General features: G+C 45.1%; 1 protein-coding gene across 4 annotated transcripts in view; it reads right to left on the bottom strand.

Annotated features, from left to right (window-relative positions):
- Positions 1–12,367, bottom strand: part of LOC135505004 (rho GTPase-activating protein 44-like) — an 82,112-nt gene that overhangs the window by 8,244 nt on the left and 61,501 nt on the right. For 3 of the 4 annotated variants that reach the window (XR_010450200.1, XM_064924002.1, XM_064924003.1), the window contains exons 3-18: positions 11,791–11,910; positions 11,610–11,686; positions 11,191–11,302; positions 10,864–10,940; positions 10,152–10,263; positions 9,971–10,039; positions 8,652–8,733; positions 8,127–8,254; positions 7,921–8,032; positions 5,380–5,461; positions 5,132–5,212; positions 4,442–4,555; positions 4,050–4,141; positions 3,598–3,778; positions 1,308–1,328; positions 583–771 (exon numbers count right to left, since the gene is read on the bottom strand). Coding sequence is in view for 3 of the 4 variants with exons in the window: in XM_064924002.1 (XP_064780074.1) it covers positions 583–771; positions 1,308–1,328; positions 3,598–3,778; positions 4,050–4,141; positions 4,442–4,555; positions 5,132–5,212; positions 5,380–5,461; positions 7,921–8,032; positions 8,127–8,254; positions 8,652–8,733; positions 9,971–10,039; positions 10,152–10,263; positions 10,864–10,940; positions 11,191–11,302; positions 11,610–11,686; positions 11,791–11,910 (1,649 nt within the window). In the remaining variant the exon portion in view is untranslated. The remainder of the gene's footprint in view (positions 1–582; positions 772–1,307; positions 1,329–3,597; positions 3,779–4,049; positions 4,142–4,441; positions 4,556–5,131; positions 5,213–5,379; positions 5,462–7,920; positions 8,033–8,126; positions 8,255–8,651; positions 8,734–9,970; positions 10,040–10,151; positions 10,264–10,863; positions 10,941–11,190; positions 11,303–11,609; positions 11,687–11,790; positions 11,911–12,367) is intronic. The other variant, XM_064924004.1, reaches the window with a different exon arrangement.

The following is a 12,367-nucleotide window of genomic DNA, read 5'->3' on the forward strand; positions in this document are numbered from 1 at the left end:
TTAAGAAGGGGAGGGGAGAGGTCTAAGGAGAACGCAAGTCAAAAATGTAAAAGAAAAGAACAAATGAAAAACCTTCATTCAGGCCAGCATTCAAGTTTTGAAACTAGTAAACTGTTTGACAAATACAAGTAAGAACTCTATTTGCAATCTTACATGAGCAGTGTTAACAAAACCTGTTCTGATGGATGGAAATGCAAAACATGTACATGCTGCATTGGCAAGCTACTTTTGAGATGAGGTACACATTTTCACAATTTTATGGGTAATGGATAAAAAAACGACTCTCTGATACAACCTGGATATGAAACAAAACCAAGCACAAAAAAGAACTTCAAGGGTTCTAGAAACTGAAGATCAGAGTAAAGGACAACAACAACAACCAAAACAACATCACACGAGGTCACGAGGTCAAACCAAGTTTGAGAACACATGCAACAGATGTGAGGGGCTTCGGTTCACAGAAATATGAAGATGATGTGTGGGAAAGAGAATTAGAAGACGTCAACAGACTGAAAAAGTACAACAACGCCGTGTCGGGGTCAGTTTCAGGACGCGAGGAGTGTGGGAAATGGACGGCCTTACCTGGCACGATCACTGCTAGCGGGAGGAAGGGTTGGGGAGGGGGACGCAGAGATCTCCCCCTGCTCAGGTATGAGAGTGTCTGAGGGTGGGAGGGGGGGCTGTACACCTAGGGGCGTGGAGGAGCTTTTACGCGCTGACGACGAGCCCCTGCGCGACACCCAAGAAGTGTCCATCACCCTGACCCCCATGCTGCAGTGGGACAGAGACGCACAGCCAATCAAAGACAGTGGTCAGGGGTCAGAGGTCAGCTCAGGGAGCCTTATCCTGTAGTCCTCACAATTGTCAGCACAGTCTTTACTGTACTATATGAAGTAGAAACACTAGGGAAAGGAAACCTCTGTAATAATGTGTCACAGTGAGGGTGCATGTATGGTTGGTCTCTGTGTGACAAACAAATGTTTGCACCTGTTATTGTCGTTTGTACTTGTCAAGCAATCAGAGGAGTACATCTGACACCAGACATCGCAAAAAATGCATTTGAAGTCAACAAACCACACACAGTGTGAGAACATTGTTCACACGGGAACTTATTTGGCAGCACTGTCTGTCAGCAGCACTCTGTAAGGAGCATTGAACTATACGATTAGAAGTGTGTTCGGACGAGAGAATAATTGTGACTGGAATACTGTCAGACAAATGATGACAGAGAGAGGCATTCTCTCCACAGGCAGTTCAGACAAGGGTGAACAGAGAGTTACAGGCAGGAGGAAGAGTAAGTACAGTACCTTTGAATTTTCCTAACGCTGCTTGGTAGGACAAAAACATCACAATAAAGGGTAAGGATCATGAGAAACTCCATTAACTGATTCACAGCAACACTAAATCAAAGCAACTGCGGGAGCAGTTGGTAAGGGGTTGGATCCAAGATGGAGAGGCAGCAGGTCGAGCCTTCAGGTTTGGATACAGAGGATTGTGGGGGATGGAAGTCATGCTGAGAGTAATGAGGAGAGGGATTTGAGGGGTGAAGATGGTCCTTCCCAAAAGAGCTCCAAGCATGTCCTACCGGTGAGCCAATTATCACTTAGTTTAGAGCTAATTAGGGCAACATTTCCCCACAGACATAAAAATACCCCAAAATAACACCAAAATATAGGAAGTAACTTGCAGCAGTGGTTAATGTACTCATTTACTATAAAAAAGAGCAAGTACAACTATGGATAGTTAAAGGCTACATAGTATTCAGATATTTTTTCAATCAATGACAATCGCACTCACAAAGACACAGTCAAGGACATGGCATGACACATCACCCATAGTGCTTTGGAGAAAGGCCCCGAATGAATGAAGACCATAACAGAGGTATCAACCTGCCTTCATGGACTTGAATATGGACACAAAAGAAAAGGAATCAAAGCTGGGAATGCTACTTCCTCATTGGTCTCAGCTTGTACTAAGGAGCAGAATGCTCCTTGACCTGATCCTGCTCTATCTGAAGGGGTGGGTGTTTCTAATGAGAGCAGGGCTCTATTGATTGGTCCCTATGCAGTCCTGGACATGTTTAATTAGCTGGGATTATTGTGTGGTCCCAGGGCTGAGGGGCTCAGACGGTCTGCTCTGCTGACAGAGACCGATAAGACGGAGAGGTCATTTGAAAAGAGAGAGTGAGAACATGATTGACTTGAAACTAATCCTCCACAGAGTACAAGAACTGCTTACAGCACCACTCATCACCACGGACCAACCTCTTTCTCTGAGCTCCCTGCCTCTCTCTTACAGTGCACATCTCTCTCTCACTAGTTATCTCTCTCTAACCTGAGATGAAGAAGAATTCCGTGATATTCTCTCCGCCATTCTCATACCCAGACAAAACTTTTTACTTAGTTCACTTAAAAAGTTTATACAGCCTTGTATGATCATATGAAGAAAAACTATTCACAAGGAAATATGACATTATGGATTTCTACGGCACAGATATGGGTTCAAATACATGCTTATTTAAGTATGTGTATTTGAAATACTTATTTTCTGTGTATTTGAATATTTTCAAATAATTTGGCAGAACCAACTAATTATACTTGAAGTATTTAAGAGTATTTGTCACGGATCTCTCCGGAATTTTCATTACGCACACCTTTCGTTCCCTTGAGGATTGCGCAGATGATTTACGCGTCTTGTTGTGTGCGTTAATCATTGTGCGTATGTGTATTTATACAAGGTACTCCTCGCTCTTTTGTTTGGGTTTCTACCCTGTGTTTTGTTTACGTGTTTGTTTGGTCTTCGTCCCTGTGCCTTTACACAGCACGGCATAATTTGGGGCTTAGTAAAAAAACTATTATGCATTCCTGCACCTGTCTCCCGAATCATTTATACCAGCGTAACAATATTTTAAAAACAAAATCCTATAAATATTATTTTAAATTATTTTCAAATACTTGCTTCCAAATACATTTCAAATATCCCTAGGACCAAACAGACCTGGGTTCAAATGCATGGGAGTATTTAAATGTTTGTTTAAAAAAAACACTTTTCTGTGTATTTGACTATTTTCAAATACATAGCAATACTTTCTAAGTTAATTTTCAAATACATTTCCAAATATTCAACTACTTCTCAAAATACTTACTTGAAAATGTATGTGAAAATGATTGAAATACCTTAAATAGTATTTAAATCCAGATCTGCTATGCCATACATCTTCACAAAACACAAAAATACGTTGCTAGTCAACCAAGCCATTACCCATTTCTTATGCAAATTCTTTATTCTGAGCTGTGCTGTAATAACCAATAATATCAATAATAATAATTGATGCCCAAAACCACTGGGCACAGATGTCAATTCAATGTCTATTCCACATTGGTTCAACGTAATTTAATTGAAATGAAGTGGACACAAGTTGATTCAACCAGTGTGTGCTCAGTGGGATGGTTCATGTTCCAGAAAATAGTTTTCAGCGAAGACAAGGAGGGAAGACAAGCAATTAGGTAGTTGACTTCAGAGACAGAGAGGATTTGAGAGAGATGTGGAGGTTAAGATAGGGTAAGATACGGGGCAACAAGAGTTGGATCGTCTTACCCATCCTTCTTATAGAACTCCAGCATCATATTATCGGTGGCCACACTGAGTGGACGTCGGCTCTGATCATTGTGCTTGCGGTCTGAATGGTCCATATCCGGAGAGGGCATGGAGCTGTAGTTGGCGTTGTGATTGGTGTGGACCGGGCTGCCATAGTTTCCTGTGACATTAAACTCAATCTCTGAGAGAGAGGAAAGAGATAGGCGAGGCGATTACGTTTGTGACAATTCACATGTATCCTTTTATAAGAACTGACTCTTAAAATTGTGAATAATGTCTCCTAAGGTCGGTGACCGACTGTCATACAGTGTCTGTGAGAGCAGACGCTCGGCTCCACTTGCTCCCTTCCAGGGGCTGATACAAGGATATTAAAGCAACGACATTAACCCCTAATGGATGAGCGAGGTGGTTGTGCCTGATAGAGGCTGAACAGACACTGTGTTTCCCTTCACCTCCAGGGAAGAACCAGTCAGCGTGCTGGATGATGGGCTCAATGATGCCTACGATCTGCAGGGACACAGTGGTCATCATCTCTGTAATGTTCCTGGAGGGAGAGAGAGGACAGAGATATGAAGGAGATAGTTTAGTGTGATGGAGAGGGATAACTCTGTACTGGAAATGACTCACTTGTACCTTGAGATATGAGCATTATTTCATTTGGACAGTTTTCTGTATGTTCATGATGTTAGAGAATTGACCGTTAAAATGCCGATAAAAGTCTAGAGACATGAAGGTTAAAGATACATGGAAATGACTAAGGAGTATTTTTCTCTTTAAGTCGCAACCAATGACCAGGCATTGCTTTTAAAAAGGTATGTTGTGGTAGAGAGAGGTTAAGTCCTACCCTTCCTGTGTTGTCCAAAGCAGGTTGGGGCCTAAGACAATTGCAATATTCCCAGGGGTCATTTTATTTTCGTCCTGGTAGTCATCCAATTTGGCGAGGAACTTGACTAAATACCTGGGAGAGAACAAATAAAGAGTGAACGAACTATACATGTATGTTTTCAACTAACTATACATAGTCATTCAGGTAATGTATACCGCATTGGTTGACAAATCTCTGAATCACAGAGATTGGGCTTTTCGTGCTCATCCTAAAATGAACAGATTGCTCAGACAGAACCCAAGGCAGCTCTTTTCAATTGGGCTACGATAAGGACAGCTTTGACAGGTGTTTCGCAAAAAGAAGACAACCTAAAGATAATCCTATTTGTGAGATGCAATGAAGACACTGACATGCACTGCAGTCTGTCAGTCTTTTGATTCTATTTCACCCTTCTTACACTCCCCCACTCCCACTTCTCCTTTTGATATTAAAAAATATACAAAAAAAACACTCAGTACTGGCTGCTTGAAAGCTATGATTCCTCGGTTAAATGCCTCTGCTGATGTGAAAAGAGCAGTGAGGGATGAAAACGGCGAAAGGTGATGGAAACTGAAATAATTGAATGGTCAGGCAAGTCCAGGAAAGATCAGAGTAAAGTGGATGCGGGACAGAGGAGAGAGAAAGAGCGAAACAGAGATGGCGACTCACTTAAAGTTGTTGCCGTTGGCCAGGGGTAGTTTCTCGCAGGCTGTGAGGAGGGCTTGGAGTCTCTTGTCTTGGTCTTGAATGCTGCCAGACGAACCACAAAAGAACATCTCAGTGTACAAGAGAAACCCCATTTCCAATGATCTCATCCTTTTAAAGTGATTTTTTTTTAAATGACCAGCATGGCGTACGAATCCAACACAATGAATAAACATCAACTAATGCCGGCATCATTCTAAGCAGATACTGACTTGGAAGCTTGAATCCATTCGTCGTAAAGTTCAAAGGTCATCAGTGGCTCAGGGAGTTCCCGTAGGTAGGATTTCAAAGCACCTGTCGGGATGAGACAAGTGGAGGGTGAGTGAGAGAAAGAGGGATAAAGCGAGAGGACTGGGGGGGTGCTAAAAATGAGAGGGAGAGATAAAATAAGAAGGTAAGAAGGATTATACAGTTACTGTTTAGGCCTAAAAACAGCGGAGCCAAAAGATAAAACACTGCCAGACACAGGAAGAAGGAGAAATAGGGGGAAACAGAGAGTGTGTATGTCTCTACTGTAACTATTTCTGATGTGTTGTATGGGATGGATGAACCAGGACGTCCTAGTATCCCTCGCATTTTGACAGTGCGGAGGAAACCACAACAGCTGTGCCACTCTTCTGTGTGTATAAACAGTGGGGCAAACAAAGTATTTAGTCAGCCACCAATTGTGCAAGTTCTCCCACTTAAAAAGATGAGAGAGGCCTGTAATTTTCATCATAGGTACACTTCAACTATGATAGACAAAATGAGAGAAAAAAATCCAGAAAATCACATTGCAGGATTTTTTATGAATTTATTTGCAAATTATGGTGGAAAATAAGTATTTGGTCACCTACAAACAAGCAAGATTTCTGGCTCTCACAGACCTGTAACTTCTTCTTTAAGAGGCTCTTCTGTCCTCCACTCATTACCTGTATTAATGGCACCTGTTTGAACTTGTTATCAATATAAAAGACACCTGTCCACAACCTCAAACAGTCACACTCCAAACTCCACTATGGCCAAGACCAAAGAGCTGTCAAAGGACACCAGAAACAAAATTGTAGACCTGCACCAGGCTTGGAAGACTGAATCTGCAATAGGTAAGCAGCTTGGTTTGAAGAAATCAACTGTGGGAGCAATTTAGGAAATGGAAGACATACAGACCATACAGACCACTGATAATCTCCTTCGATCTGGGGCTCCACGCAAGATCTCACCCCGTGGGGTCAATATGATCACAAGAACGGTAAGCAAAAATCCCAGATACCACACAGGGGGACCTAGTGAATGACCTGCAGAGAGCTGGGACCAAAGTAACAAAGCCTACCATCCGTAACACACTACGCCGCAAAGGACTCAAATCCTGCAGTGCCAGACGTGTCCCCCTGCTTAAGCCAGTACATGTCCAGGCCCGTCTGAATAGAGAGCATTTGGATGATCCAAAAGAAGATTGGGAGAATGTCATATGGTCAGATTAAACCAAAATATAACTTTTTGGTAAAAACTCAACTTGTCGTGTTTGGAGGACAAAGAATGCTGAGTTGCATCCAAAGAACACCATACCTACTGTGAAGCATGGGGGTGGAAGCATCATGCTTTGGGGCTGTTTTTCTGCAAAGGGACCAGGACGACTGATCCGTGTAAAGGAAAGAATGAATGGGGCCATGTATTGTGAGATTTTGAGTGAAAACCTCCTTCCATCAGCAAGGGCATTGAAGATGAAACGTGGCTGGGTCTTTCAGCATGACAATGATCCCAAACACACCGCGCGGGCAACGAAGGAGTGGCTTCGTAATAAGTATTTCAAGGTCCTGGAGTGGCCTAGCCAGTCTTCAAATCTCAACCCCATAAAAAATCTTTGGAGGGAGTTGAAAGTCCATGTTGCCCAGCAACAGCCCCAAAACATCACTGCTCTGGAGGAGATCTGCATGGAGGAATGGGCCAAAATACCAGCAACAGTGTGTGAAAACCTTGTGAAGACTTACAGAAAACTTTTGACCTCTGTCATTGCCAACAAATGTATATAACAAAATATTGAGATAAACTTTTGTTATTGACCAAATACTTATTTTTCACCATAATTTGCAAATAAATTCATTAAAAATCCTACAATGTGATTTTCTGGATTTTTTTTTCTCATTTTGTCTGTCATAGTTGAAGTGTACCTATGATGAAAATTACAGGCCTCTCTCATCTTTTAAAGTTGGAGAACTTGCACAATTTGTGGCTGACTAAATACTTTTTTGCCCCACTGTATGTGTGCAGGCATGCCTGTGTGTGTATCAATTTGCACTACTAGATAATCACATTCAACGCGGAGCAGTTTGAATCCCTCCAGGGAGCATCTTTAATTAGCTGTGTTGACTTGATTCTGATGTGTTTGGACTGGGTGACATGAATCCACCTTGACACTACTCTAACCTCGGGAGAGGGTCGCAAATTAGCTTTCCTTTTGGTGCAGGCTCTGCGTATCAGCCTGTTCAACATGTAATCATTAGACATAAACATGGAAGAGGATTCAGAGATAATTATTTTCCAAGGCTCACTCAGGTTTCTATTCACATGCTTGTATATTCAGATTCTGGCACAGCCAGGATCATAACAAGGCTATGTATAAGACCTAAGTTGTTCGTAGGTTGACAGGGAGCCCTTGATAACCCAAACAGACTAGGGGAAGGTTTCTGGGCGATCTCCGTGACCATATCAGTTGGCATGGTAACAGGTGCAGGGTGATAGGGAGAGGGGTGTTGGGGGGGGTGTTGCCAATTCACCTGCGATGGCGTGAGGGTCTACAGAATACTCCTGAACGTCCATCACCCCACAGTCAAGAGACGCCTTGAGCTTCTTCAGTTTGGACGCAGACGGCGCTACTCTGAACAGGCCCTGGAATGGGACAGGAACACCGGATGTTAGGCTAATCAGTATGTTGGCACTTGGGAACGGGAAAACATAGCGATAGGGTGGAATACACACCGACCTCTTCCTGCATGCCACACTCCAGCAGCATGGTGACACAGGCTTCAATAGGAAAGGCAATGTCCCGTCCGCTGAGGGCTAGGTGCTCCTCTAAGGGTTTCCCATAGCACGGCTTCTCCACCCAGGTCTCTGTCAACCCCGACACACACAGCACCAAGGTTACACAGTCAGCAGGTTAATCAGGTTATTACTAAGGCATGACATTACCTCAAATACACTAGAGCCTCTGTGCAGCCCCTGTTGACTTTAACTTACTTGATATACGCCCTTGGTTCCTATAATGATGGATATGTCAAAAGGAAACTAGGGTTGGGTTCAGTTCCATTTCAACTACAGCATAATAATTAAAAAAATAATCTTCAGAACTGACTGAATTGAAATGGAATTGACCCAAACCCTGATGAATATATTAAAAGATGTGCACCAATGCTCCTACTGCAGGGTTGAAGTTGGAAAGAGATGGTATTATACTGTGTGTGTGTAATAATGAGTGAGGGCTGGGTGGGCTCTGGGCAGACAGACTCACCCTGGTGGGCTTTAATCTGAGGCAGAATGTTCTGGAGGAGCTCTAACGACTTCTTGTGGTACTGTGCCTGCACCTCTATCAACTAGAGACAGAGAGAGATGGTGAGGGAGAGGAAGGGAGAGGGAGAGAGGGAGAGTGAGAGAGCGAGAGAGAGAGAGAGAGAGAGAGAGAGAGAGAGGAGAGGGAGAGGGAGAGAGAGGGGGAGAGAGAGATGGAGAGGGAGGAGAGAGAGAGAGGGAGAGAGAGAGATGGAGAGGGAGAGTGAGGGAGGGATAGGGAGAGAGAGAGAGAGAGAGAGAGAGAGAGAGGGAGAGAGAGAGAGAGAGAGAGAGAGGGAGAGAGAGAGAGAGAGAGAGAGAGAGAGAGAGAGAGAGAGAGAGAGAGAGAGAGAGGGAGAGAGAAAGAGGGAGAGAGAGGGAGGGATAGGGAGAGAGAGAGAGAGAGGGAGAGGGAGAGAGAGAGAGGGAGAGAGAGAGAGAGAGAGGAGAGAGATGGAGAGGGAGGGAGGGATAGAGAGAGAGGGAGAGAGAGAGGAGAGGGAGAGAGAGGAGGGAGAGAGAGAGAGAGAGAGAGGGAGAGGGAGAGGGAGAGAGAGAGAGAGAGGGAGAGGGAGAGGGAGAGGGAGAGAGAGATGGAGAGGGAGGGAGAGAGAGAGAGAGAGAGGAGAGAGGGAGAGAGAGAGAGAGGGGGACAGGGAGAGGGAGAGGGAGGGGAGAGGGAGAGGGAGAGAGAGAGGAGAGATGGAGAGGGAGAGGGAGAGGGAGGGAGAGAGAGAGAGAGATGGAGAGAGAGGGAGGGATAGGGAGAGAGAGAGAGAGAGAGAGAGAGAGAGAGAGAGAGAGAGAGGGAGGGATAGGAGAGAGGAGAGAGAGAGAGAGGGAGAGAGAGAGAGATGGAGAGGGAGAGAGATGAGAGAGAGAGAGAGAGAGATGGAGAGGGGAGAGAGAGGGAGAGGGAGAGAGAGAGAGATGGAGAGGGAGAAAGAGAGAGAGGGAGGGGAGGGAGAGATGGAGAGGGAGGAGAGAGAGATGGAGAGGGAGGGAGAGAGAGAGAGAGAGGGACAGGGAGAGAGATTGAGAGAGAGGGACAGGGAGAGAGATTGAGAGAGATGGAGGGAGAGAGAGTGGGAGGGAGGGGGAGAGAGAGTGGGAGGGAGGGAGAGAGGAGAGGAGAGGGAGGGAGGGAGGGAGGGAGAGAGAGAGGGAGAGAGATTGAGAGTGAGAGAAAGAAAAAGAGAGGGAGAGAGATTAGTGTATGTTCAAGCTGTACTTCAATGAAGACATACAGTGGTGAGGGTGATTAGAGATTAGAGTACTTACTGCCTGAAAGTAGCTTGCATAGTCGATTTCTTTGGCCACAAAATTGTACATGTCTGCTGATAATTGATCCTGGAAAAATACAAAAGCTTAACTTCAGAAAACAAACAGAGATTTCAGAGAAAACATCTTGAGGCAAGTGAGAAAGAGGACGTGAGCGAGAAAAAAGGAGATGTAGACTGACTCGACAGATCTCCATTCGATTGGCTGCCTCTTCCATCTCTTCCCTGAGGTGCTCGCCCTTGGCCCCTGGCTGCACGTTGCTGGACATACCCGATTTGGAGGACTGGTGGAACCTGATGGATGGAGGGAGAAACGGGGGGGGGGGTTTAACATCCTATGCAAACATATAGACACCCGCTGCGTCCCAATTATCTATCCTTATGTCCTGTGTGTACAGTGTGTACTTGTTGACTTCTGTGCCTGTCTGTCCGTCTGTCCATCCATCTGTCCATCTGTCCGTCCGTCTGTTCGTCCGTCTGTCCGTCCGTCTGTTCGTCCGTCTGTTCGTCCGTCTGTTCGTCCGTCTGTCTGTCTGTCTGTCTGTCTGTCTGTCTGTCTGTCTGTCTGTCTGTCTGTCTGTCTGTCTGTCTGTCCGTCTGTCCGTCCGTCTGTCCGTCCGTCTGTCTGTCTGCCTTCCTCTCTCTCACTCTCTATCCTCCCCACTTGTCCATGGTAGAGGTGGAGAAAGTAGCCATGCCTAGATCCTCACTGTACAGTACGGGCAATCCAACAATGACATTCGCGTGAAACGCTGTAACGAGATCCGTTCACAGGGAGTTGAGTTTCTTCCTGTCTGGACACACAGCAAAATCACGCACCATTTTCACACACACAGAGACACCTTGAAACGCATACACACACAGACTCAGGCAGTGTCAGTGAGCAGCTCGTACCTTGTGCGTGCCGAATCCATGTCCAGAACCAGTTTTGCTAATTGTTTCCTTTGTTTCTGGATGTTGGGGATTTCCACCTGAGAGAAATCACATCACAATAAAACAAAGACTCTTTACTCTGGTTTGTTCTGTAGTGTGAGAGATTGGACGGAGACAGACACTGCAATGTCAGAGGCGCTTTACTTGCCTGTTAAACTGATCATCATTTTATCAATTACAATAATTCTGTTCTCCAGCTTGTGCAATAGCTTTGCAGGTGTGGTAAATTTGAGGTGGTGTACTCTCTCTGACCGTGGTAAAGATCATGGTTGCTCTGGTCTACTGTACCTCGGCTAGTTCGTACAGGGGGTCCACCACGTCTCTGTCAATGGTGAACTCAAACAGGATGAGCTCTTGAGCCATCTTCTCCTGTGTCTCGCCACACAGTTTTAGCATCTTCCTGCAACCGGCCAATGAGAGGCCAGAAAAAGCGGCGCATAGCCAATCAGAACTCAAACCAGAACAAGCCCTTGTGTCACTTCAAATCATTGCCGTATGTACTATCATAATAATGCATAAAAAGTGTCATATGCTATTGAAATGAGCTGATGGCTGATCGTTTACTCTGCTGTCAATCATGGATCATCGCTCTTTAATACATCCTGTGACAGATGTGGCAGAGGATCAATCGGTAATTCAGGAGATTACTGTGTGTGTGCGTGTGCGTGGATTACTGTTTGTGTGTGAGTGTGCGTGCGCGTCCTCACCCCAATAGTGAGTCGTCGCCCAACACTGCAGCTCCCTCCACCAGGCATTGCGCTAGCGTTGTAAGGGGCAGCTTTTTCTACACAGGAAATAGGACAGGAGAACATGTAACACTCCCCTGGAAATGTATCATCTCAATGTCAGCGTTACAAGAAGGAACAGGGAAAGTACAGGTAGACTCACCGAGGGCGATCTGACAGACCTTTTCTCCACATCCACCCCCTGTTGGCCCTGCAGACAGGCAGTCAGCTTCTTGTGGGTGCTGTGGGACACCTGTTTGACCAGCTCCAGCCGCTTCTCCACCTGATGGACAGACCGAAGGACAGGGCTCACTGATTTGGGTTTCTCTCTTCATACACACGAACACCCAAACACACACACACACGCACGCACGCACGCACGCACGCACGCACACACACACACACACACACACACACACACACACACACACACACACACACAGATAATCTGAATGCAATAAGTGCATCCTTTTCTCTTTAACAGTTAAGTGTTCCCTACACTCATCAGAAACCAATCCAGAGGAACCGATGTTGCCTCCATTGACGATTTCATTAATCGAAAGGTATTACACAGATGTAGGATCGTAACTTGCTACAGCAAGACAATAATCTTCCAGCAGCAGGAAACGTGAATTATAATGTGGATGATAATGAATGGACATTTTTTGTAAGAGTTTATATATTTTTCCTAAGGGAACATCAATTTTGAAATGTCAAGGTGGAAATTACAAACTTTTTAA

This window comes from Oncorhynchus masou, chromosome 18, assembly GCF_036934945.1.
Source record: "Oncorhynchus masou masou isolate Uvic2021 chromosome 18, UVic_Omas_1.1, whole genome shotgun sequence".
Taxonomy (NCBI): Eukaryota; Metazoa; Chordata; class Actinopteri; order Salmoniformes; family Salmonidae; genus Oncorhynchus; species Oncorhynchus masou.